The sequence below is a fragment of the Suncus etruscus genome, chromosome 16, assembly GCF_024139225.1.
Source record: "Suncus etruscus isolate mSunEtr1 chromosome 16, mSunEtr1.pri.cur, whole genome shotgun sequence".
Taxonomy (NCBI): Eukaryota; Metazoa; Chordata; class Mammalia; order Eulipotyphla; family Soricidae; genus Suncus; species Suncus etruscus.
In genome coordinates this window covers 85,302,618-85,328,811 of record NC_064863.1, presented here as the reverse complement: position 1 = coordinate 85,328,811, position 26,194 = coordinate 85,302,618, and the positions used below count along the sequence as shown (strand labels likewise).

The following is a 26,194-nucleotide window of genomic DNA, read 5'->3' as shown; positions in this document are numbered from 1 at the left end:
GGACCTGAGAGATAGCATAGTGGTAGGGCATTTGCCTTACATGCAGCCAGCCAGGTCAGATTGTGGTTCAGATCCTGGCATCCCGGATGGTCCCTTGAGCCTGCCAGGGCCAATTTCTGAGCACAGAGCCAGGAGTAACCCCTGAGTGCTATTGGGTGTGACCCAAAAATTATTAATAATGTAACAAAATAATGCAATTCTTTGTTTTGGGTAACGCCAACAGTGCTCAGGTGAAACTCCTGATTCTGTGCTCAGGAATTACTGCTGGCAATGCTGGAAAACTATAAAAGATACTGAGGATCAAAGGTTGATCTGCCCTACCCACTGCACTATCTTCCCAGCACCATCAATGCAAACACTTTTATTTTTTATTTATTTATTTATTTATTTTTGGTTTTCGGTTTTTAGGTCACATCTGGTGATGCTCAGGGGTTACTCCTGGCTCTGTGTTCAGAAATCACTCCTGGCTTGGGGGACCATATGGAACACTGGGGGGATCAAACTGTGGTCTGTCCTAGGTCAGCCGCATGCAAGGCAAATGCCCTACAGCTGCGCCATCTCTACAGCCTCAAATGAAAACATTTTTTTTTTTTTTTTGGTTTTTGGGTCACACTCGGCGGTGCTCAGATGTTACTCCTGGCTGTCTGCTCAGAAATAGCTCATGGTGGGGCCCGGAGAGATAGCACAGCGGCGTTTGCCTTGCAAGCAGCCGATCCAGGACCAAAGGTGGTTGGTTCGAATCCCGGTGTCCCATAGGGTCCCCTGTGCCTGCCAGGAGCTATTTCTGAGCAGACAGCCAGGAGTAACCCTTGAGCACCGCCGGGTGTGACCCAAAAAAACAAACAAACAAAAAAAAAGAAATAGCTTATGGCAGGCACAGGGGACCATATGGGACACCAGGATTCGAACCAACCACCTTTGGTCCTGGATCGGCTGCTTGCAAGGCAAACGCCGCTGTGCTATCTCTCTGGGCCCTATGAAAACATTTTTAAAACTACCAAATGTTGGGGCCAGAGAGATAGTATTGTGGTAGGGCGTTTGCCTTGCAAGCGTCCAACCCAGGACCAATGGTGATTCGAATCCCGTTATTCCATATGGTCCCCTGTGCTTGCCAGGAGCAATTTCTAGCAGAGAGTCAGGAGTAATCCCTGAGCATCACCAGGTGTGGCCCAAAAACAAAACAAAACAAAACAAAAAAACAACTAACAACTACAAAATGTTGGGGCTGGAGTGATAGCATAGCAGTAGGGCGTTTGCCTTGCATGCGGTCGACCCAGGACAGATGGTGGTTCGAATCCTAGCATCCCTGATGGTCCCCCGAGCCTGCCAGGGGCGATTTCTGAGCACACAGCCAGGAGTAACCCCTGAGTGCCCCCGGGTGTGACCCCCCCCCCAAAAAAAAACCTACAAAATGTCTAAAAAATAAAAGAATATTTGAAGGACCAGAGCGGCACAAGCAGTAGGGTGTCTGCCTTGCACACACTAACCTAGGATGGACCTTGGTTCAATCCCCTAGCATCCCATCTGGTCCCCCAAGCCAGGAGTGACTTCTGAATGCATAGCCAGGTGTGGGGAGCCTAGCTGATGGAACCTAAAACAAAGGACACCTCAGAAATCCCTGACCTTGTCACCCACGTGACCAGAGGCGCCCATGCCCTGAGAACAAAGGAACTAGACAAATACTAAAGTAATTCAAAGCAGCCCAATACATCCAGCCAGAAAGAAAAATATAGAGCAACTTGCCTTTGTGTTAGCAAAAGGTTATTAGGATTACAGCTGATGTTTTATTTATGCTTGCTGAGTAAAATTTATAAGACTCTGTTTGGATCTTGTGCTTTCAGTATAAACTCATGCTCAGGTCTACCTTTTTACCCCTCCCTATTACCTGCCCCCAGCTTATGCTAATGAGTGCTTGCAATTGTAATTGGTGGAAAACCTGTAACACCCCATGACGTATTTCAGCCCTTAAAAGCTGATCTCCCCGACAATAAATCCTTTTTGAACAGCATGTGTTGTCTTTTTTTTTTTTTTTTTTGTGGTTTTTGGGTCACACCAGGCAGTGCTCAGGGGTTATTCCTGGCTCCAGGCTCAGAAATTGCTCCTGGCAGGCACGGGGGACCATATGGGGCGCCGGGATTCGAACCGATGACCTCCTGCATGAAAGGCAAATGCCTTACCTCCATGCTATCTCTCCGGCCCCCAGCATGTGTTGTCTTGAGGACTTTTCTCACTAACTTCTCAAGTTTTTCTTCACAGATCGGTTCTGCTCGGGCAAACCCAGGAATTACTAGCGACCTTCATTTCCACACCCCCGCGGGTCGGGGGTCCCCCACGGAAGGTTGCAGCCAGGAGTAACCCCTGAGCATCACTGGGTGTGGCCCAAAAACCAAAAACCAAAAAAAAAAAAAAAAAAGTAAAGATAGACATGGATCTTTTTTGGTCTTGATTAGACAATGTTTTCTTAGACTTGATGACTGAGCAAAGTAACAAAATGAAAATTAATGAATTGGATAGCATCAAAATTAAAACTATTTCCAAGTATACCAAAAGAATGAAAAAAATACCAAGAGAAAAATTTGAAATCATATATCTGATGTGGGATTAACAGATAAATATTTAACTGTTAAATATAAACTGTTAAGGCTCGAAGTAGTGGCGCAAGTGGTAGGGCATCTGCCTTGCATGCACTGACCTAGGATGGACCTCTGTTCAATCCCCTGATGTCCCTTATGGTCCCCCAAGCCAGAAACGGTTTCTGAGTGCATAGCCAGGAGTAACCCCTGAGCATCACTGGGTGTGGCCACCCCAAAAAACAAAAACTTTAACAGATAAATATTATATAGGAATATATAGAATGTGTTAACTGTCACTATGAAATGATATAAAGGCATCCGATTAATAAATGAACAAACAAGGGGCTGGAGACATACTACAGTGGTTAGGCATTTATTTACCTACATGTGGCCAATCTAGGTTCAGATCCCAGACCCACATATATAACCTGAGAATTACCAGGAATGATCCCTGAGCGCAAAGCCAATAGTAAGGTATGAGCTCCCTCAGGTGTGGCCAAAAAATAAAAACAAACAAGAAGAAGTGATAGTTCTCCCATGAAGATATAAAATAGTCACTAAGCACTGGCATAGTGAAATATAGTGAAAACTTTCTCTGTTGTCTATTTACAAATAAACTCAGCTTGTTGAATTAACTGCTATTATTTGAGTGACACAAAGACAAATTAGGGCCCGGAGAGATAGCACAGTGGTGTTTGCCTTGCAAGCAGCCGATCCTGGACCAAAGGTGGTTGGTTCGAATCCCGGTGTCCCATAGGGTCCCCCATGCCTGCCAGGAGCTATTTCTGAGCAGACAGCCAGGAGTAACCCTGAGCACTGCCGGGTGTGGCCCAATAAAAACCAAAAAACAAACAAACAAAAAACAAAGACAAATTAAATACCACTGTACCCCACAGTTACATAAACCTAAAGAGCAGTTCACCCCCTTGCACACACACAGAATAAGATGAGCCGTTCACTCCCAACACACACAGAACAAAGAAATAATTCACCAATACAGAAATTCAGTCTTTCACTCCCTACCTCCTTGCACACACACAGAATCAGAAGAGCAATATACCCCTCATGAACAAATAATAGAAGGGTCTCATACCCACCACACACAGAATTAATGAGGAAAGGGCTAAATAATAGCAGAGGTGATAGAGCTTTTGATTTGCACGGGCCCACTGAGCCAAAATGAGTTCAATCCCCAGCATCCCAAAAACAAACAACCAAACAAAACACAGTTTGGGGCCAGATCGATAGCACAGTGTTAAGGCATTTGCCTTGCACAGGGCCAACCTGGGACAAACCAGGATTCGATCCCATACGGATTCATCCCATATGGTTCCCCTGAGCCTGCCAGGAAGGATTTCTGAGCGCAGAGCCAGGAATAAACCCTGAGCACCGCTGGGTGTGGCCCAACCCCCTCCCCCCAAAGAAAATGATTAATGAGGAAAATAATCCTCAACCCACATTTCAAACAGATCCGAGACCAGAGAGAAAAACCTACGAAGGGACAGCAGAGTGGATGACACAACATAACCACAGTGTACATTCAAGAAGTCCTTGAGTTAGCCATGTGAGAACCAAGACCCCCCTGGATCCGTGGTAAGGGTCCTAGACTAAGATGAGCCCAAAAGTAAAAGCAGTTTTTCTTGAGACAGGTGAAAAGCAGTTGTTCAGGCAGGTTAAAAGGTTAGGTTCTTTTCCACTCCTATCTCTGAGCCAAAGTGGAGGGAGTTAATTCAGAAATAAAACCTCAGAAGGATTACAGGGATGTCAAGACCCTCCCTATTCTGCTCTGGAATGTTCCACCTGATAAGGCCCCCTTGACAACCAAAATCGAGTCAGATGAGTCAGAGACAAGATGAAACATTAATAGTAAGAAATAATGTGGGCCCGAAGAGATAGCACAGCGGCGTTTGCCTTGCAAGCAGCCGATCCAGGACCAAAGGTGGTTGGTTCGAATCCCGGTGTCCCACGTGCCTGCCAGGAGCTATTTCTGAGCAGACAGCCAGGAGTAACCCCTGAGCACCGCCGGGTGTGGCCCAAAAACCAAAAAAAAAAAAAAAAAGAAATAATGTGCTTTGTGTGCAAATTAATATAAACCAATCATATGTTGATGAAAGTTATAGGCCAGTTATGTATGCTGTAAAGGTTGAACTGTTTGTATCAACCAATGAAATGCTTATGCTGTTAATGCTTGTGATGTCTATAAATAAACTGGCTAAGATTTTGCTTCAGGGACCTTGTCAAGACTCCCTTGGTTGAATGAGACTGAACCTTGACTAGTCGGATAAACTCCCCTTATGCATCTTGCATTATCAGAGGTGGTCTCTGACTCTTAGTGCTGAATCAGTGGTCAACTCAGATCCTAACACTTTGTAACTTCGGTAACCTGGAAACATACTACAGATGTGCATATGTCCTTGAGATGGCCTTGCTTTGCAGATGACATGCTTGAAAATTTCTGCTTCTGCGGCAAGAGCGCTAGCACAGCGGTAAGGCATTTGCCTTGCATGTGGCTAACACAGGACAGACCCCAATTCGAATCCCAGCATCCCATATGGTCCCCCAATCCTACCAGAAGTGACTTCTGAGGCAGAGCCAGGAGTAACCCCTGAGTGGTGTGATCCAAAAACCAAAACAAAAGAAAATTTCTGCTTTTGTACTCTCCAGTCATCTACCTGCAAATGCCCTGCCCCCCACTAGGTATTTCATAAAACAGATATCTCACCTTGATTCAAGGCCCAGTCTTTTGAGTACTAGGTTACCTGGTGTAATAAACTTGAGTTTCCCCAATATTCAGTGTATATCACTTGGTTTTTCACTGGCTCTCAGTGAGAATATTTTTTTTTTGTGTGTGTGTGTGTGATTTTTTGGTCATACCTGGCAGTGCTCAGGGGTTACTCCTGGCTCCATGCTTAGAAATTGCTCCTGGCAGGCACGGGGGACCATATGGGGCCGGGATTCAAACCGATGACCTTCTGCATAAAAGGCAAACACCTTACTTCCATGCTATCTCTCCGGCCCCAATATTTTCTTTTTTTTCAGTGAGAATATTTTCAACAGTATCAGGAGGCTCATGTTTCCTCATCTTCTCTCTTGAAATGTGAACTTTCATGTTTTGGGGCTCATTTCTCCATCCTGGGGAAATAGTCTCTACATTACTACTTGGGATATGTACTTTGCTTTTACCACTTTGGAGAAACCTGTGTTCTCTCTTGAGCATGTATCTTTAGCTACTTCTCTCCTTTCCTCCCTTTAATTTTCACAAACTTATTTTACTTCAAAAAAAGAATCAGGAGCATTTTCACTTCACACAGAATTAAATATTATCAAATGCCATAGAGAATTAGATACTATGAATCCCCAAATACACAGAATCAGAGGACCATTCTGCCCCAAACACACAATTAGATACTGTTCTATCCTACATACACACAGAATCAAATATTATCACAACCAATTTATACACAAAGGTGATGTAATAGCTCCACATGCCATATCCCACCCTGGGGAAATGGTCTGGAGCAGAGGTTGTCACAGTAAATAATTCGAACCAGACTAAGAAGGAAAACCATGTGGTTGGGTAGCTTTCTGCCTGTCCAACATGAGAGGGAGTTGCCTGCCAGAAGTACAGTTTTTACTGAATACAAAGACCAACCCTGGGGCCCAGAGAGATAGCACAGCGGCGTTTGCCTTGCAAGCAGCTGATCCAGGACCAAAGGTGGTTGGTTCGAATCCTGGTGTCCCATAGGGTCCCCCGTGCCTGCCAGGAGCTATTTCTGAGCAGACAGCCAGGAGTAACCTCTGAGCATCGCCGGGTGTGGCCCCAAAACAAAAACAAAACAAAACAAAAAGAAACCCCCCAAAACAAAGACCAACCCTGGGTTGTAGGAGTAGGGCAAGAAGCCTATTCTGAGCCACTTCTGACCAGGTTTGCTCGAGACATCTAAAACAAGATGGTAAGTAGGAACCTCTCTGGTTTGGGTGAAATCAAGTTGTGAACAGATACAAAGAAACCAGGATGGGCTGGAGTGATAGCACAGAGGTATTTGATCCTCAGCATCCTATGGTCCCCCAAACCTGCTAACAGTAACTGAGCACAGAGCCAGGAGTAACCCCTGAGTGCTGCTGGGTGTTGCCTCAAAACAAAAAATAAACAAACCCTCCCAAACAAGGATGATCTTTGTTTGTAAATTGTTGTAAATTGTGAACCAATAGGTAACATTATACCCCACATGTACACAGATACCACAATACCCACCCCAGAACAAAATCACACACACACACACACACACACACACACACTGAGACTCACCTTATACCTTCATGACAAGAAAACAAATGCCTTCTCACTAACATTCTGAAAGCTGGCATCACCTTTCACAATGCAGCATGACTAACTGATTGCCCAATCACATCTTATAGTTTATAGAACATGCTCCTTCCCTGTCTTACTCCACTGCCCCATTTAGTGTTCTTGCAAAATGGTGTCCACATATGCACAGAAACTATCTCTCCCTGTTTAAACTAAAGTGTGGGTGGAAGGGCCCACGGAGTCCTTGATGAAGGGGATGGCATGCTGGTTCTCAAATGCTGTTGCTTCAACCTTGAGGTGTGTGTAAGCCCTGCTCCCAATGCTGGCTTTTTCTAGATTGTGCTCTTGACACAAATAAATCTTCTGGGGTCCCTTGAAAGGTGTGTACCGGGGTCGGCAAATAGTTAACAGAGGCAAGGAGTAAAGTTAGGTTCAAGCTCTGTTCCCTTTATTCAAAGCAAAAGGTGAAATATTTATACTCAACTTCTTGACAGATAATAAGGCTAATTCACCAAAAAAGGCATAGGGGCAAGTTGTTTAAGGCATATTTCTGGCACAGGATAGTTTCATTTTTGAGGCTGCTTCTTGCTATCAGTAGTTTCTCTGTAGCAAGGTCGATTCAGAATTGTTTTGGTTTATGCATACTGAGCTGGGTCTGAAATGTTAACTCTTATTATGACTGCATATAGGCTAAGAGCAAAATTAGATTTGAGAGTGAGTAATTATTCTGTAAGACTAAATAAAAATACTTGAATATAAACAAATGTTCCTCATAGGTATGTTTATATGTCTAAGTAATTTTTTTTTTTTTTTTTGGTTTTTGGGCCACACCCGGCGTTGCTCAGGGGTTACTCCTGGCTGTCTGCTCAGAAATAGCTCCTGGCAGGCACAGGGGACCATATGGGACACCGGGATTCGAACCAACCACCTTTGGTCCTGGATCAGCTGCTTGCAAGGCAAACGCCGCTGTGCTATCTCTCCGGGCCCTTGTCTAAGTAATTTTTAAAATGTCAGCTAAATTATGTCTCAAATAATATTTATGCTACATCCCTTTATTTCCCAAATGCCTCATGGACAGGCAACCAATGTTTTTTCAGGGCCCTAATGCCTTTGAGTATAGGTTTTTTTTTTTTTAAGCATCCTTTTTTTACAGGTGCTACTTTTTTCAAATGTCCTCTCTGCGAGACTGCTTTGAAAAAGTTCCTGTAATAGCAGACAGCTTTGTAAAAAGCCTTTCCTTTGGCAGTTAGGGCCTTTATAAACTTGGTGCCTTCCTAGGTCTCAGGATTTGTTAACACGGGGGATGTAACACAGGACTAGTTGGGCTGGCGACTGTGGACTTAACTCTGGGACCAGTTTATTTCTTTTCTATTTTCTGGGGGTGAGTGTCCAGGGCTTACTCCTTCCCAGTACACTTTTTATGGAACGTATCACCTGATTCACCTCCCATAAGGATAAGGATGAAGTTGGGTCCTTTTAAAGCAGCCTGATGCTGATGACACGGATTTTGATTTGCTGACTCAGTGCTCTGTAATAGGACTATTTGGCTGTGTGTTTTCAGCAGCTACGAACTCAAAGACTTTGTCTGTGAGAGTGTTCAAGTTTCTGTGTGTGTGTGTGTGTGTGTGTGTGTGTGTGTGTGAGAGAGAGAGAGAGAGAGAGAGAGAGAGAGAGAGAGAGAGAGAGAGAGAGAGAGAGAGAGAGAGAGAGAGAGAGAGAGGTAGCTAGGCAGATTGGGGTGAGGTCAGAGAGATAGAGGGTGGAAGGCAGCAAGATAACACAACCCACACAAATATTTTTATCCAGAACCCTGTTCCTGGGATTCCAGTCTGGACAATTTGGCCCTGACCCTCATGCAGCTGACATTCTTGTGTAAGAAGCAGATAAACACCAGGTTCAAAAGTCAACAGGATGGTATGGGATCCTGTCACCTGACAGGTGTCAACTTTGCTGATAATGCCTGGCTTCAGAAACTGATAGCACTCAACTGCTTCATCTGAGGCCCCAACTCCCGCACCCCCACAGAGCCTTTCCTCAGGCTGTGTGGGATGCTCACAGAACTAATGAGAAAGGAGTTCAGTGAATCCTGACAGATGTAGAAAAAATTGTATGCTCAATATTATTATTATTATTATTATTATTATTATTATTATTATTATTATTATTACTTTGGTTTTTGGGTCACACCTGGCAGCACTCAGCGGTTACTCCTAGCGCTATGATCAGAAATCACTCCTGGCAGACTCCGGGGACCATATGGGATGCGGGATTCGAACCATCGTCCTTGTGCATGCAAGACAAACGCCCTACCTCCATGCTATCTCTCCAGCTACACTGAATGTTATTTTAAATAAGTCTTTTTTTGTTTGTTTGTTTTAGTTTTTGGGTCACACCCAGTAGCGCTCAGGGGTTACTCCTGGCTCCACGCTCAGAAATCGCCCCCAGCAGGCTCGGGGGACTATATGGGATGCCAGGATTTGAACCACCGTCCTTCTCTATGCAACCCCCCTACCGCTGGGGAGTCCTTAATACTGCTCTGGCATCAACTTGTGCCAGGGAAGGTTCATAACAACATCCTGATGATGAGGAAACAGTAACAACTTGATCTAAGGACAGGTTGTCCTACCTCGACAGTGAGGGCAACAGTGAGATGAACTCAGAAGATACTCTGTCCTTTGATATGTGCAAAAACCAAAATCACTAATTATAGAAGACTGATTTTGAGAACCACAACTGAGCATAACTTTTCCTGGAACCATAAAGAAAGGCTATCCTAGGCTTCATCTTAGATTCTGTGCAAAAACCAAGATCTCTAATTATAGAGGACTGACTTTGACAACCACAACTTAGCAGAACTTCTGGAACCATAAAGAAAGACTCTATCCTAGACTTTGTCCTAGGATCTGTGCAAAAACCAAGATCACTACAGAAGTGTTACTACAGCAACTGTGACAGAGCAGAACTTCTGAAATCATAAAGAAAGACTATCCTAGACTTCATCCTTGGATCTGTGCAAAAACCAAGATCTCTATTACAGAGGTCTGACTTTGACAACCACAACTAAGCAGAACATTTCCTGACACCATAAAAAGACCTTGGGGTTCGACAGTGACATGTCTGGAGCCTGTAGTTGATTCAATAATAGTATGCTTCAAGGGCAGAAGAATCCTGTATCTCTTAGGCCAAGGGAATTTCCTTTCTAATTTCCCCAATACTTACTGTGCTATGCAGCAAAAAACAAAACAAAACAAAAAAATCTTGCCACACCTTTCTTTTTTGTTATTGGTGTTCTTTTTCTTTCTTTTTCTTTTTTTCTTCTTTTAAATTTATGTTTAATAGCTTCTAGACAGGGGCTCCTCCCCACTTTCTTTTTCCCCCAACAGAACCATAGAACATGAATCATTTTATTCTGCCTCATAAATTGAGGGGGAAGGGCCAGAGAGATAGCACAGTGGTAGGACATTTGCCCTGTAAGTGGCCAACCCAGGACAGATGGCTGGAATCCTGGCATCCCATATGGTAATCCCTGAGCGCTGTGACCCAAAAACTAAAACAAACAAACAAAAAAGACTTATTTAAAATAACATTCAGCATAGCTGGAGATATAGCATGGAGGTAGGGCATTTGTCTTGCATGCATAAGGACGATGGTTCGAATCCTGCATCCCATATGGTCCCCGGAGCCTGCCAGGAGCGATTTCTGAGCACAGAACCAGGAGTAACCCCTGAGCACTGCTGGGTTTGACCCCCCCCCCAAAAAATATTGAGGGGGAAAAAAAGTGGATGGTACCAGGGGCAAGCAGTTTCAGGAACATTGAGTGGAAATAAAAAAAATGATCAGACCTAAATACCCAGCCCAAAGTCAACGACAATAGAATCAAGAGACCCAAACTACAACAAGCTATACACAAAAGGGACCAGAGACACTAGCAGTCCAGGGGGTAAGGGTGGAGGTATAGGATGCATGCTGGGAACAGGGGTGGAAGGAGTACAACACTGGTGGTGGGAATGGACCTAATTCACTGTCATTATGTATCTTAAGTATTTTTTGTGTGTTTGTTTGTTTGTTTTTGGTTCACACCCGGCAGCGCTCAGGGGTTCCTCCTGGCTCTCTGCTCAGAAATCGCTCCTGGCAGGTTCAGGGGACCATATGGAATGCTGGGATTTGAACCACCGTCCTTCTGCATGCAAGGCAAATGCCTTACCTTCATGCTATCTCTCTGGCCCCCAATGTATCTTAAGTATAACTGTGAAAGACTTGTAATTCTTGTAATTACAAGTTGTAATTACAATAACTTGTAATTTATTGGTCTCAATAAAAATTATAAAAAAAATAAGCCCTTCACATTTTGAGAGAACTAGAGACCCAGATATGTTATAGGAGATAATAGAGATGGCTTAGCCCCTATTATCAGACAACATCCTGTGGAGTAATATGGAATAATAGAGGTGGCTTGGACTCACACATTCAGAAAACAGCCTGTGAGAACAGGAGGCCTACAGTTAACCCTGGCAGTAGCGCCAATGCTCACTCTCTTACATGATTCCGCTCTGGCCTACCTTTGCTCTTACGTGTTTGTCCATGTACTTCATGACCTTATAGCGTTCTCAGTGCCCTACACATTCTCTTGCACATTTGTGTCCCTGATTGGATGGTCCCATACCCATAAGGTTCCTGTCTCTCCTGTTCCTTCAGCTACGAAGCCCAAATCTCTGCTCTGGAACTTTCCCTCCTCACATTAGTGAGGAAGAAGAAACGGGGTGCCCATCTGTAGTTGGGCTTTCATACAGCACAGCAGCACAGCAGCACAAGACCTGGCTCAGTGCAGAACAGTTCGCTGACTATCCACCTGTGGAGACGCAGTTGGATCATGACTAGTCTTCGTGATCCTGAAAACAACACAGACCTCTCGTATGTCTTCTCCCCAGAGAACAAATGCCTAGCATTGATGATGCGTCCTGTGGTGGTTGCATGTTAACTTTTAGAGAAAGTACTAAACCTGGAGATGATGCTTAGGAAACCCTCTCGGGCACCATGGGAAGCTTTTAGCCCTTCCTTCTCCTAAATAAAACCTCTCCTTAAAAAAAAAGAAAGATGGGGCCGGCGAGGTGGCGCTAGAGGTAAGGTGTCTGCCTTGCAAGCGCTAGCCAAGGAAATTGGCGACTGCGCTTCGATCCCCAGTGTCCCATATGGTCCCCCAAGCCTGGGGCAATTTCTGAGTGCTTAGCCAGGAGTAACCCCTGAGCATCAAACGGGTGTGGCCCAAAAAAACAATAAAAACAAAACAAAACAAAAAAAGGTAGCTTTACACAGACACAGTAGCTTTACACAGACACAGTAACATTGCTAGTCTCTCTCAGCCAGGAGATATCTGTTTACATACAGTCCCTCCAGTGTGGGAGGGTATGGGCCCTGGGTTTAAACTCTGAGAGGTGTGGAGACACTTTCCTATCAATCTGTTTCTGGACCACACCCAGACCTCAAGGGCTATTCCCATTTCTGTGCTCTGGTGTTGTGGGATCACTCTGTGGGCCATTGCATGCCCTTTAGGAATCTCTCGGGCCCAGTTTTGTTAGCTTCATTGACTTGAGGGCTGTAGCAATGCTGGGTGTCTACTAGTTTGGTACTCAGGGCTTCAATCCTGTAATACTTGGGGTAACAGACAGTGTTGGGAATCAAACCCAATGATCTACCACTCATCCCTCACCATGCTTTTAAAGTGACTTTAATGACAGCTAGTTTCCATTTGAAAAAAATTTTCTGGGCCGGAGAGATACCATGAAGGCAGGGTGTTGGCCTTGCATGCAGAAGGATGGTGGTTCGAATCCAAGCATCCCATATGGTCTCCAGAACCTGCCAGGAGCAATTTCTGAGCATAGAGCCAGGAGGAACACCTGAGTGCTGCCAGGTGTGACCCAAAAACAACAACAAGAACAACAAAAATATTTCCAGTCTCAAAGAATAGCTCCATGCTTTTCACCAGTTTTCTTTCTTTTTTTTTTTTTTTTTTTTTTTTGTGGTTTTTGGGTCACACCCGGCAGTGCTCAGGGGTTATTCCTGGCTCCATGCTCAGAAATTGCTCCTGGCAGGCACGGGGGACCATATGGGACGCCGGGATTCGAACCGATGACCTTCTGCATGAAAGGCAAACGCCTTACCTCCATGCTATCTCTCCGGCCCCTTCTTTCTTTCTTCTTTTCTTTTCTTTCTTTCTTTCTTTCTTTCTTTCTTTCTTTCTTTCTTTCTTTCTTTCTTTCTTTCTTTCTTTCTTTCTTTCTTTCTTTCTTTCTTTCTTTCTTTCTTTCTTTCTTTCTTTCTTTCTTTCTTTCTTTCTTTCTTTCTTTTTTGGTTTTTGGGCCACACCCGATGACGCTCAGGGGTTACTCCTGGCTATGCACTCAGAAGTCGCTCCTGGCTTGGGGGACCATATGGGACGCCGGGGGATCGAACCGCGGTCCGTCCTAGGCTAGCGCAGGCAAGGCAGGCACCTTACCTCCAGCGCCACCGCCCGGCCCCTTTTCTTTCTTTCGTCTGTCTTTCTTTCTTTCGTTTTTGGGCCACTCCCAGCAGCACTCAGGGGTTACTCCTGGCTGGCTGCTCAGAAATAGCTCCTTGCAGGCACGCGGGACCAAATGGGACGCTGGAATTCGAACCAAGCACCTTAGGTCCTGGGTCGGCTGCTTGCAAGGCAAACGCCGCTGTGCTATCTCTCTGGCCCCAATTTCCTTCCTTCCTTCCTTCCTTCCTTCCTTCCTTCCTTCCTTCCTTCCTTCCTTCCTTCCTTCCTTCCTTCCTTCCTTCCTTCCTTCCTTCCTTCCTTCCTCCCTCCCTCCCTCCCTCCCTCCCTCCCTCCCCTCCCCTCCCTCCCTCCCTCCCTCCTTCCCTCCCTCACTTCTTTCTTTCTTTTTCTTTTTCTTTCTTTCTTTCTCTCCCTCTCCCTCCCTTCCTTTCTTCCTTCTCCTCTTGCCACACCCAGGAGTTCTCTGAGTCACTCCTGGTGGGACTGGGGGACCATATGTGGTGTTGGGAATTACAAGGCAAGCTGCTTACTTATATTTAACCCCCTTGTCCTTGGATCCTTTTAGCCACAGTTTTCTGATTGGATCTTTTAGTTTGATTTAGGATGTTTCTGAGTTTGGGGTGCTCTTTCTATATTTTGGACACTTGGTCTGCAAACAAGAGCTCCCAGCAGGTGTGTGTGTGGGGGCGGGGGGGTCGTGGCTCCATGGGGGTGACTACCCACTGTGACCTCATCTCCCCGCCTGGTTGCTTTCTTTCTTCACCAACCCCAGTAAGTTCTGAAGGGGTGAAGTGCGAATAAGCTCCCTCCACCTCTGGCTCCAGCTGTGCGTGCAGGACGGGACCAGCCCAAAGATGCCCTTAAGCGTTGAGCTGGGGAACCTACTGTGGCGCGTGGCGACTGGCCCTGGAAACCTGTTGGCGAGCCCTGCCCCGTCGCGGCCCCGCCTCTGCTGTCCGGCCCAACCGGGTCTGGGCCAGCCCTGCTCTTAGCAAGCTGGCCCAGCCCTTTTCTCCAGCCCGGCCTCCAGACTGCGCCAGGAGACTGATCGTGGGGACGGGACCCTTTCCACGCCCCCCGTGGGTGCCATCCTGCCGACCGTGACTTCTTCTTCTGCACTTCTGGGTGGCCCAGAGACAGGCGCGGCCACCGGCGGCGCGGGACGGTCAGCTCGGCGGGTTCCAGTCCCTGGCCCCACCGCCTCCTCGCTCGCCCCGTCCAGCCTCTCCGCCTCTCCCGACTCGCATTCCCTGGCCTCTCGCCCTCTGCCCTCCGCTGGCGGCCATCACGGAGTCCCCTGCGCCTTGCCCGCCGCCCCCTGTTCGGGGTGGACATCTGGCGGGGCCGGGCCCAGGGACACCTCCGGGCTACCGCGTCTACGCGCGCCGCTGGCTCTTTCTGCTGGTGGTCAGCTTGCTCAGCTGCTCCAATGCCACGGTACAGGGTCCACACCCTACAGGGTCCAACGCAGAGGTGGGTGGGTGGGCGAGGTGCCCCCCCTGCCCGGCTCTGCTATACGAGGACAGGCAGGGACAGTGACCCTTGGCCTGGGGTGGGCTTGGGGGCACCCAGGGCCTCGGAGTGTGTGCCTTCCCCTGCTGTCCCTCACAGCTGGGCAATGTGGGTGCAGCTGCAGGTGGGCGTGTTGGTGGGAGTGTTTCCACTGCTTTGTGGAACTCCCTGCGGGCGGCCATTGTCCACTGCCATTCTTTCGGCTCTGCCCTTCTTCCCTTCCAAATTCTCCTCCCTTTCTCCCTTCATTCCTCCACTTCCACCCTGACTCCCTCCCCCTCACTCTTCCCCCTTTACTTTCTTACCCCTCGGCAGCCTCCAACCCAACCACCTTCTCCATTCCTCTGGAGAGTGAGTAGACAGGGCCATTCTTGCCTGGGACTCTGGTGGTTCTGGGTTTCTCTTTGGACTTTCTTTTTTTTTTTTTTTTTTTTTTTTGGTTTTTGGGCCACACCCGGCGTTGCTCAGGGGTTACTCCTGGCTGTCTGCTCAGAAATAGCTCCTGGCAGGCACGGGGGACCCTATGGGACACCGGGATTCGAACCAACCACCTTGGGTCCTGGATCGGCTGCTTGCAAGGCAAACGCTGCTGTGCTATCTCTCCGGGCCCCTCTTTGGACTTTCATCCCAGTTGTGCCTGCTTCATCTCTGCACAGCTTGTACTAGGTCCACCAGGACCATACTGACTCCATGACTGTACTAACCCTCCATGATCCCACAAATCCTCTGTGATTTGCTGCTGTTGTTGTTGTTGGGCCACACCCAGTTCTACTGAGGGGTTACTCCTGGTTTTGTGCTCAGCAATCACTCCTGGCTTGGTCTGGTATATGGGACGCTGGGGATCAAACCCGAGGCCTGTCCTGGGTCAGCCGTGTGAAAGGCAAATGTCCCACTGCTTCCCTACTGCTGCGCTATTGCTTCAGCCCCTCCTCTGTGATTTTTACTGACCATGATGGTGCCTTCTCTATCACCATCCTGCTGCAGATGGAGTCTCTGCCATTGACCCCCACAGATTGGAGCAGATTGGAGCTGAGGGGATCAACTGTGAGAAAGCATGTCCCCTGTAACAGAGGGCTCTCAGCTCCCTGCAGGGCTCAGACCCGTGGTCAGAGGCTAGAGTTTATCTTTCCTTGGCGGTCACCAAGTGAGGATCAGTAGTGACTTCTTCACTCCCTGAACCCTGGGTTGAGTACTGAGCAGAGGGAGGATCCCTGGGCTGCTGCCTACCTCACTGAGCCCACTGGGCACCCTCCAGGCCAGGGCCCAGGCTCCCATACCAGCACCAGGAGCGTCCAGGAAGGGCAAGCACTATTCTACCCTTGGCCATGAAAGTGGAACTTAGGAAGCTGGGGAGAGTGTGAGGTACATAGGTTGGCCTGTGGCAGGGGTCAGTTTGGCTAGACCATGTAGGTGCTACCTCTAGCCAGCCTAGAAGCCTAGGTAGGTGTTCCAGATATCTGGGTCTTTCCTGCTCTCCTTGCTGCTGTGCTGGGAGGAGCCAGCCCCGTCTGAGATATGTCTGCAGCTGTTCCCTCTGAGGGGCTCTCTGGGTGGCCAAGCAGCAGCCAGACCCCTGCTTGCCACGTGGCTGCTAGTGTTGGTTGCTCCAGGAGTGGGATTAGGTGGTGTAGCCTTAAATGGGTAACCTTGAGAATTCCTTGAACACAGAGGTGGCATGCAGCAGACCTCTCTCTCACTGCAAGAGCCTCAAAGGATTTAACTTTGTCCTGGCCACCACTGAGCCACACCCCCTTGTCAGATCTGCTCACCCCTGCATGTCTCTGTGTAGGTCCAGGGGCTGGGGGCCAGTAAAACCTGAGGGCCAGGGCTGCAGGGACAACCCTGTGCCTATGGGTAGCTGTTGACATGTGAGGCAGGTCTGGGCAGGCAGAACACTCACTGGGACAGATGACAGGCCCATCCATGTGCCTGGCACACTTTGGACTCAGCTCTGCTGTGGGCATGATATTGGTGAGGGAAGGGACTGGCAGCAGGCAAGAGAGGAAAACAGAATCAGTCTTTCTTCACAGGTCAGGCCAGGGAGGATGCAGAGGGACTGTGTGAGGCTCATTCTGAACCATGGAAGTGGGCCCCTGCTCTGTGGAAGGAGGCCAAGGCAGCTCTTGCCGAAGCTTACTGTCATATGAGGCTTCACATTCAGTCCTCTATTGGGTCATAAATCTGGGCCTACATCTATACACAGAGGGCAGGGGGCTGACCTCCAGCCCCCCTGAGCCATCATGTCAGAGAGGGAACCCTTCTCTGGACTAGATGGTTTGCTGCTCTCCCTCCTGCGGGACAGTCATGTGATCCCTGTCCCTCCCCTTTGCTGGGGGGCGGTCAGTCTGGTCTGCACTGAGGCAGCTGAGACCCACCACACCTGCTCCAGGCTATTTTCCTGGGCCCTCATTAGCCCCTGCCATAGGAAACCACAACGTTCTGTTGTCCCTTCCTCCTGCTGCTGTGACTCTGGGCACACACGCCTTGTACCCATGTCCACCTGGGCACCCTTGTCAACCTCCAAGGCCTGTTCATTGAAGGGTCATTCCTGGGGGGCTTGTTTGCCTGCCCTGCTAGTCTTCTGGGGGCTCTGTCTGCCCCAGACACTACACCCTCTCTCAGGGTGACTGGAAGAAGGCCTCATCTTTTTGAGAATACCAGATGCTTTCCCTGGGTGGGAGGGGGTGTTGACCAGCCCAGGTAACAGCGGCTGGTGTCCCTGGCCTGGGCTGACCCCTGTGTGTCCACAGCTATGGCTCAGCTTCGCACCAGTGGCCGACATCATAGCCCAGACCTTCCTTCTCTCCATGGACCAGATCAACTGGCTGTCTCTGGTCTACCTGGTGGTATCCATCCCAGCTGGGGTGGTAGCCATCTGGCTTCTGGACACTGTTGGGCTGCGATGGGCTGTAAGTCAGACCCCAGTTAGCCGGCATGGCATGGATGGGCGTGGGCCCCTGCATGAAACTGACAGCCCCCAGACCTGGGTCCAGGCAGCCATGGGTGGGGATGCTGCTCAGGTCCGAGGCCTGAGCCCCTTTGTCCCTGTAGACCATCCTGTGTGCATGGCTGAACTTTTCTGGGAGTGTTCTGCGTGCCCTGCCCTGTGTGCTGCCCAGGACCAGAGACCCCTTTGCCTTTCTCATGGCGGGGCAGAGTCTCTGCGCTCTGGCCCAGACTCTGGTCATCTTCTCTCCAGCCAAGCTGGCTGCACTGTGGTTCCCTGAGCACCAGCGAGCCACAGCCAACATGATTGCTACCATGTGTGAGTCCTGGGAGGAGGTGGTGGGGCTCCTCTACCACCAGGTTCTTGGGTAGTCAAGGCTTTGTGTGGGCTGGGGACTAGATCTGGCTGCAACTCAGCTGACCTGTTGGTCCATCTGTCTATTCAGCAAATCCCCTGGGCATCCTGGTAGCTAACCTGCTTTCACCTGCCCTAGTCAAGGAGGAGGGAGACATCCCCATCATGGTAAGGAAGGGGTCAGTGTGCACACTTGTACGCAAATGGTGTTCAAAAAACACGCACATGTGATGCATGTATGTGCTTGTGTGATACACATGGGTGCATTCTGGCATGAAGTGTCACACATGTGTTTCTTGTGTATGGCCTGCAGTATCACATAATGCATGTGTGTATTTCATGCAGTGTCACGTGTATGAAGTGTCAGTTCCATGTGTGTTGTGCATAGCCTATTACATGTTTGTGTGTCAATGCTTCATAGTGTGCATGCATGTTTGTGTACATGCCTGTGTGTGGCCTGTGCATTCTCTCTTGATTTGTGGTATGTGGTGTGTATGCTGTGTGGCCTTTGAGTGTACCTGCTCCTCCCTGTGGCCATACTCTATCCTGAGGTCAAGCACCGGCTGCATTACACTTTGCCCTAGGGACCAGAAATCTGGGAAGGAGGGGGACAGTTGTTCACAGGGATTATGCTGGGCTGTTCTCAAAGGTCCCAGTAAAGCCACATGAGCCAGGGTTCACCACAGCCACCTCTGGCTGGCCAACTCTGGAGGGTGGGGTTGGGGCTGCTGGCAAAGTGACCAGGAAAGTGCTACCTGGAGCCCAAGCAGTATGCATGGTATCCATGGCACAATCCAGGGGTGCACCCTCATAGCGTGCCGTGGGGATGAAATGAGTCGGGTGTAGCACCCACATACCATCGGCTATGTGCCCCGTCAATCACACACACCCTCCATAGATGGGTATCTACACCATCCCTGCTGCCTTGGCTTGTCTGCTGGCTACCACGTGCCTCTGGGAGAATGTGCCCCCCACCCCACCCTCTGCAGGGGCCTCCTCCTCTACTTCAGAGAAGTTCTTGGTTGGACTGAAGCTGGTAGGTACTCCAGTTGCTGGGTCAGGGGTGACTGGGGACAGGGAGTAGACCCCGGGGATGAAGGTGGGTCCTGGCCACAGCCCTGTGTTTCCTGCAGGGGACTCTGGGCTCAGTGCTCGTTCTCTGCAGCTCCTGCAGAACAGAGCCTACATCCTGCTGGCCGTGTGCTTTGGGGGAGCCGTTGGGATCTGCTCCGCCTTCTCTGCCCTCCTGGAGCAAGTGCTCTGCGTCAATGGCTATTCCAATGTAAGTGTGGCAGGTCAAGGCCTCTTCCAGGATGCCCAGCCCTGTGTGGCTCTGCAGTGCTTCCCCTATGCAGTAGAGGTGGCAGGTTTGTCCAGCAGGGCTGGGCTTCTTTCTGGCTGCTCCCGCTCTTCCAGTGCCCCACCTTGGACAGGAACAGCTTGGACATTGGAGTGCTGGCTGGCAGCACAGTGGGGCGCCAGGCAGCATGGGTGTTTGCCCTCTTTTGATCACTGGATGTCCTTTGAGGCATCTAAAGAGAGTGTGACAGAGGTCCCGTGTCTCCTCCTACAGGACTTCGCTGGCCTCTGTGGGGCTCTGTTCATTGCATTTGGGATCCTGGGGGCACTGGTGCTTGGCCTCTATGTGGATCGGACCAAGCACTTCACCGAAGCCCTCAAGATTGGTCTCTCTCTGACTTCTGTGGTCTTCATTGCCTTTGCCCTAGTGAGACCCCTCCTGGGACCTCCGGCCGGGAAGGAGGGTGGGCAGCGGTGGGTGCTTTGCTCTGCCAGGGTCACCTAGACCCCTCAGGCCAGGTGCTGCCTACAGGTGATCCCTGCTGAAACCCTACTCCCCGGCCCCTGAACCCAGCACTGGCTTGTTCTTGCCCATCTCCCTCTGTGCCAGGGTGGCCACTGACTCTGTCACTTGGGCTTGCTCCCAGGTGTCCCAGCTGCAGGGACAGGCCCTCGCACTGGCTGCCATCTGCTCGCTGCTAGGGTTCTGTGGCTTCTCTGTGGCGCCCGTGGCCATGGAACTGGCAGTTGAGTGCTCCTTCCCTGTGGGTGAAGGGGCAGCCGCAGGCCTGATCTTCGTGGTGGGGTAAGTGTTTACCCCTCCCACTGCCTCCCCCCACCCGCCCCCGGACTTCCTGGGAGTCTGAGACATGCCTGCCCCAGCTATGAAGCTTCCTGCTACGACAACTGGCCCAAGCCATGCCTGCCTCTGAGGGCTGTGGGCTCCAGGTAGGGCTGGGGCAGGGCTGAAGGCCACATGGCTGTTCAGGCAGGCTCAGGGAGTGGTCATCATGCTGCTGCTGCCTGCTCTGGCTGTGAGACGCGCAGACCCATCCTTCTCCAAATGCCAGGATGGCCAGGACCCCCTGGACTGGAGTGGTGAGTGCTGGGCCTGCCTATGGGTGTTGGGGCCTGTTGCCATTGTCCTGGAGTGGATGAGGACTGGCTGGGGACAGAAGCCCATCAGTCCCTCTGGGCCCCTTCTTTGGTGCACTTATGTTCCCTTGAGTGGGTGCCTGGTGTGCAAGGGTGCGAGGTGGGTGCAGAGGGAACTGTGGGAAAGACACAGAGGAGGGCAATGGCAGGAGGAGCTGGTCTCATGTGCCCCTCCTTTGGCCTCAGTCTCCATGCAGTCACTTGAGTCAGCTGGCTCTGTGTGGCTCTGCCTGGTACTGTAGCGGGGAGCCCTGTGCTTGGTGAGACTTGACCGGGATGTTTCTTCAGTGTCTATGCTGCTGATGGCCGGCTTGTGCACCCTCTTCAGCTGTGTCTTGGTGCTCTTCTTCCACACCCCATACCGGCGCATGGAGGCCGAGGCCAGAGCAAGGTCCTCTATGCAGAACAACAGTGACTGCACAGCAGCCACAGAAGCCCCCGGCACCTAGACTTGTGTCTCCAGATTCACCACCTCCCCTGAGCCCATACCTGAGAGATGGGAGGTGTCCCCCTGAAGATCCCCTGTGGTGTTCAAAAGGGTGTGGAGGTGGGGAGAGGCAGGGTGTGTACCCTGTAGGTGCTCCAGGGGCTGCTGTGAGGATGGAAGCCCATCCCCAGTCATGGAGGTGGTGGAGTCCTGGATTGCAGGTGACTGGAAGACAACCCTTCTTGAGGTGCAGCTCCTACCCACTCCTGCTGAGCACCATCCTTGGTAGCCTTCTGCCCCGAGCTGCCTGCAGGTCTCTGGATGAACCCTAGAAGTTCTGTGTCCCTGTGGACCAGTCTCCCATGACTGGAGGGTGGCTCGCCACCTCAGGTCCCTTTGCCTGCAGGCTGACCGTGGTCATTGATGGGGGATGGGTCACTCTAGTGACCTTGGCTGCTCTGGCTGCAAGCAACACCTTTGTGGAAAGTTGTGGTCACTTGTGCCCTACCTGATAACCCTTTGGCTGAACTTACGGGGATGGTCCCTGTCCAGACATTTGAAATCCTGGATCTGCATTTGTTCAAAGTTGGAAAAACCAAGGGGTGACCCTCTGGCAGAACGACCCTCCTTTCTGCTTGGTCATCTCATTGGTTTGTGGTGAGAACCCAGAAAATACAGCAATGCTTGACGCCACACTCATATGCAAGCTCTCTAGAAGGTGCGTCTGGTGCGATGCCTGCAGGAACCCAGCTGAGGACAGGGTGGACATCTACAGGTCTGACACCTATGGTCTGAGCACAAAAGAATGCTGTTCGGTTACCAGGGATCATTGCTAGTCACATGGTAGGCACAGGACCCCCACCAGCAGGACCCCAGTCCTGTGCCAAATAGGACTTCCTCCTCCAGGAAGGGCTCTGGGCTGGGGTGGGGGGGGGGCTGTTGGTTACTGTCTTTACTCTGTTAGCAAGAGCTAGTAGATAGTTCCATCTTCTGTCCTTGAGACAGTTACTGTTGACTCTGGAAGCGGGAATTGCTGAGGGATCCAGTTCTTTGTTTGCTTGTTTATTTGAAATCCAGGAAGACCTGGGCTGGAGAGATGGAAGGCTCATGCCTTGCAAGTGACTGGCCCATGTTCAATGCCCAAGCCCCACTAGGAATAATCCCAGACTGCAGGAATAAGCCCTGAGCACTAATGAATGGGAACCAAATCCTGGAAAGGTGAAAGGAACCAAGGAGAATAGGAATGTCATGAGGATGGGCCCAGGATGGGCCTGAATCCCTGAACAACTGAGATGACTAGCACCAGTAGAGAATTTTAACAGCATCCTGATGTTACAAAATCACTTATTTTAGGTACCGTGATTGACAGTACTGTTATTGCTAGGGTTTCCTTCATAAAACACTCTAGTATCACTCTTCACGGGAGTGTCTGCTTTCCTATTGTATTACATCCCCTCCTACTTTAAACTAAATGAAAAGTGCTCATCCTTGTTAAAATGTTATAAAACAGGCAAGGTTTCCACTTCTGCTGAAGGAGACCCCGCTTGTAATCCAGGAATTCCTATCTTTCTTTTCCTTCTTTTAAATAAAAATTTGGCTATTTAGTTTCTGGTCCTTTGCCTTAAATTTTGAATGCTGGAGAAGCAGCTGAGTGTCCACCGATCACAACACATCTGGACTGAAGTTCCTGCCAAAGCCTCAAGTGCCTTCTCAGGTTCTACAGCACCAGGAGCTGCCATACCTCAGGGCCCCGTTCTTTTCTTCTTTCTTCTTCCTTTCTTCCTTCTTTCCTTCCTTCCTTCCTTCCTTCCTTCCTTCCTTCCTTCCTTCCTTCCTTCCTTCCTTCCTTCCTTCCTTCCTTCCTTCCTTCCTTCCTTCCTTCCCTCCCTCCCTCCCTCCTTCCCTCCCTCCCTCCTTCCTTCCTTCCTTCCTTTCCTTCTTTCCTTCCTTTCCTTCCTTCCTTCCTTCCTTCCTTCCTTCCTTCCTTCCTTCCTTCCTTCCCTCCCTCCCTCCCTCCTTCCCTCCCTCCCTCCCTCCTTCCCTCCTTCCTTCCTTCCTTCCTTTTCCTTCCTTCCTTCCTTCCTTCCTTCCTTCCTTCCTTCCTTCCTTCCTTCCTTCCTTCCTTCCTTCCTTCTTTCTGTGTTTTTTTTGGGGGGGTCACATCCGGCAGTGCTCAGGGGTTACTCCTGGTTCCATGCTCAGAAACTGCTCCTGGCTCCATGCTCAGATATTGCTCCTGGCAGGCACACCCTGCCATATGGGACCATATGGGACGCTGGGATTCGAACCAATGACTTTCTGCATGAAAGGCAAACGCCTTATCTCCATGCTCTCTCTCCGACCCCTTTTCTTCCTTCCTTCCCTCGGTTTTTGGGCCACACCCTGTGACACTCAGGGGTTACTCTTGGCTATGCACTTCTGGCTTGGGGGACCGTATGAGATGCCAGGGGATCGAACCGCAGTCCATCCTAGGCTAGTGCAGGCAAGGCAAATGCCTTACCGCTTGCGCCACCACTCCAGCCCCATTACCGGGGAGGGTGAGGTGGAAAAGTGGCGTGGCGGTGCTCAGGCCTTCCACTGGGCTCTGCACTCAGAATCACTCCCAGAGGTACTCAGGGGTCCATAGGTGGTGCTGGGAATCTAATCTGAACAAGTATCCTCCCTGCTGTGCGTTCGCTCAAACCCCAAATCCTGTTTTTTGTGAACTTGACCCTTGACCTTTTCCTTCCATTTTTCTTCGGGGAAACCACACTGTGGACGAGTGCCTGCCCCTTGCGCTGTCTCTCTGAACCTGATCAGTGCTTTTAGATCTAGACCAGGGGTCTTCAAACTTTTTAAAGTGGGGGCCGGATTACGGTCCCTTAGAGAGCTGGAGGGCCGGACTATATGAGCTACTAATTCCTACTCACACTGCACATATCTTATATAAATAAAATGAAAACCATTTATAAATAAACAGGTCACGCACCAGTATTTCAATGGGAACTGTGGGCCTGCTTTTGGCTAATGAGATGGTCAATGTCCGGTTCCATATTTGTCACTGCCAGCCAGCCATAACAAGTGATGCAAGTGGGCATCAGTTAATCTTGACCTGGTTGGAGATTTCAGATGTTTCATTCTTGAAAAAGTCTGTTCGCAGGCATAAGTGCTACCAAAGATGGTTACCATTTGAGTGCACGGTTCCTGATATTTGGATATACATTGAGTGTATATGCTGGCAGGTATCTTGGCAACCAAACAGCGCTCACAGCTGGCGGGCCGGATCAGACTCCTCTGCGGGCCGCATGTGGCCCGCGGGCCATAGTTTGAAGACCCCTGATCTAGACGACAGGACAGCGGGTTTGTCCTTGTTCACACAGGCCGGCCCTAAGGCCCCCAGGAAAGATCCCAGAGCACCTGGAATGGCCCCGAACGAAACCCATCCTAGGTCTTCGGTGCGCGTGCGCTGGGCGGGCCTCTGCTCGGAGGCTGCAAGTTCCAGCAAGGAGTGACCTTAAAAGTCCCAAAGTGCAAGCACGGGGGCGGGGCAACCGAGGGCGCTCGCGCACGCGCAGCCCAGCAAGCACCGTGAGCGCGCGTGCGCACCAGGGCTGCCCCCTTGCGAGCATGCGTCTGGATTCTCCAGCCGCCGACTGCGCACGCGCCCTGCGCCTCCGCGCTCGGTGTGCTTCCGGTTCGAAGGTCACGGGCAAGATGGTGCCTCCCGTGCAGGTCTCCCCTCTCATCAAGGTGAGTTAGGCTTTGCAGGCGTGGGCATGGGCGATCCCTCGGGGCCCTGCGCCCTGGTCCCGCGCCCCTGGCCCGGGAGGCGCTCTAGACGCTCATGGCTGCCCTGTCTCCGCAGCTCGGCCGCTACTCCGCCCTGTTCCTCGGGGTCGCCTATGGAGCCAAGCGCCACAGTGAGTGCGGGGCCGGGCTGTCCCGGGTGGGGTCGGGTGGGGCCTGTGCCAGCGAACGGTAAGTGGGGCCGGGCAGCGGGACCGAGCCGCGAACAAGCTGCCGTGCGCAGGTTACCTGAAGCCGCGGGCCGAGGAGGAGAGAAGGGTGGCCGCCGAAGAGAAGAAGAAGCAGGATGAGCTCAAGCGCATCGAGCGCGAACTTGCCGAAGGTGCGTGCGTGTAGGGGACGGAGGGGAGGCCGAGGCGGAGCAGCCCGGGTCGGATCTCCGCCTTGGGCTGCTCGCACAAGGTCGGGCTCGCCGGTGGAGGCCGCGAGCGCCTGAGCTTAGCTCTGAGACCTAGCGTTTCCCCCCTCCTTTCCCACAGCCCGCGATGACAGCATCCTGAAGTGAGCCTGCCGTGCCCTTCCAGACTCCCAGTGCTCCAATAAAGGCTCTCCAATGATGTCTGCAGTTGGTACCTCATTTGCGTTCGACTCGGAGCCCGGTGTGGCCTCCCCGGAGCATGCAGGCCCGGTTGGGGTCAGGATCCTGGGTATAACTGTGCAGGAAGTGCTCTCTGAGTGAGCCCCTGTGGCACTGTGAGCTACTCTGCAGACACACAGCTCTGGCCATCGTCTGTGTTCTGGTAGGGCTCAGCCCAGATTGTGGTCCAGCACACAACTGGCAGTACTGGACTGAGAAGGGCACGCAGTGGAGGTGCCTTGTATCTGGGTTGAGGAGTCCTGGTTCCAGGCTAAGACTCCTGCTCCAGCTATGGGAGCCATCTTGCAGCGGGGAAGGGGAGTGGGCAGCAGCCTGCCTCAGGTCAGGGCCTGCTTTTTTGAGGTGGTTGAAGAGGACGGTGTCTTGGCCTCGCCCACCCCACAATAGCTTTTCACTTTGGTTCGTCTGAGGGAGACCCTATGCAGACTGTTGTCGCTGGTCCCAGCCTTCTTTCTCAGTGTTACCACCGAGCTGGAGTGTCCAGATCTTCCTTGGTGCTCCTTGGCAGGGAACCCTTGTGTGACCTGTCCTTTTCTTGGGAATTTAACTGTGGTGCTGTGGCTGCTGCCTGGGAACCTTTCATGAAGATTTTGGCAGCATCTCAGCCCTATGCACTTGTAGAAAGCAGCTCTTAAGTCACAACCAGTGACTCCTGGATAGTTCTCCGCCACTCAGCAGCTTAACTCTTTTTAATAGTCACTCTTGATTTCTGAC

The 26,194-nt window shown here is 50.6% G+C and overlaps 2 protein-coding genes across 2 annotated transcripts; both read left to right on the top strand.

Moving 5' to 3' along the window:
- The first annotated feature begins 14,107 nt into the window (after positions 1-14,107).
- SLC49A3 (solute carrier family 49 member 3) lies at positions 14,108-21,207 on the top strand. The gene is made up of 13 exons (XM_049789895.1): positions 14,108-14,113; positions 14,227-14,371; positions 14,421-14,485; positions 14,537-14,839; positions 17,665-17,823; positions 17,966-18,179; positions 18,307-18,383; positions 19,114-19,251; positions 19,381-19,497; positions 19,789-19,941; positions 20,162-20,319; positions 20,503-20,612; positions 20,958-21,207. Exons 1-13 carry the CDS (start codon positions 14,108-14,110, stop codon positions 21,116-21,118), a joined length of 1,806 nt encoding a protein of 601 aa, XP_049645852.1. The 3' UTR covers positions 21,119-21,207.
- A 3,505-nt stretch (positions 21,208-24,712) lies between these two features.
- Positions 24,713-25,439, top strand: ATP5ME (ATP synthase membrane subunit e). The gene is made up of 4 exons (XM_049789987.1): positions 24,713-24,825; positions 24,941-24,995; positions 25,106-25,204; positions 25,362-25,439. The coding sequence occupies exons 1-4, from the start codon at positions 24,790-24,792 to the stop codon at positions 25,385-25,387; spliced, it is 216 nt and encodes a 71-aa protein (XP_049645944.1). The 5' UTR covers positions 24,713-24,789; the 3' UTR covers positions 25,388-25,439.
- Positions 25,440-26,194: the final 755 nt, after the last annotated feature.

Excerpts from the sequence above, each read along its gene's own strand:
- SLC49A3 (XM_049789895.1), top strand. Across the intron at positions 19,252-19,380 it reads TCTTGGTTGGACTGAAGCTG|CTCCTGCAGAACAGAGCCTA; the intron begins GTAGGTACTCCA and ends CGTTCTCTGCAG. Across the intron at positions 20,613-20,957 it reads GGACCCCCTGGACTGGAGTG|TGTCTATGCTGCTGATGGCC; the intron begins GTGAGTGCTGGG and ends ATGTTTCTTCAG.
- ATP5ME (XM_049789987.1), top strand. The coding sequence starts at position 24,790 with ATGGTGCCTCCCGTGCAGGTCTCCCCTCTCATCAAG. Across the intron at positions 24,996-25,105 it reads CTATGGAGCCAAGCGCCACA|GTTACCTGAAGCCGCGGGCC; the intron begins GTGAGTGCGGGG and ends TGCCGTGCGCAG. Across the intron at positions 25,205-25,361 it reads CGAGCGCGAACTTGCCGAAG|CCCGCGATGACAGCATCCTG; the intron begins GTGCGTGCGTGT and ends CCTTTCCCACAG.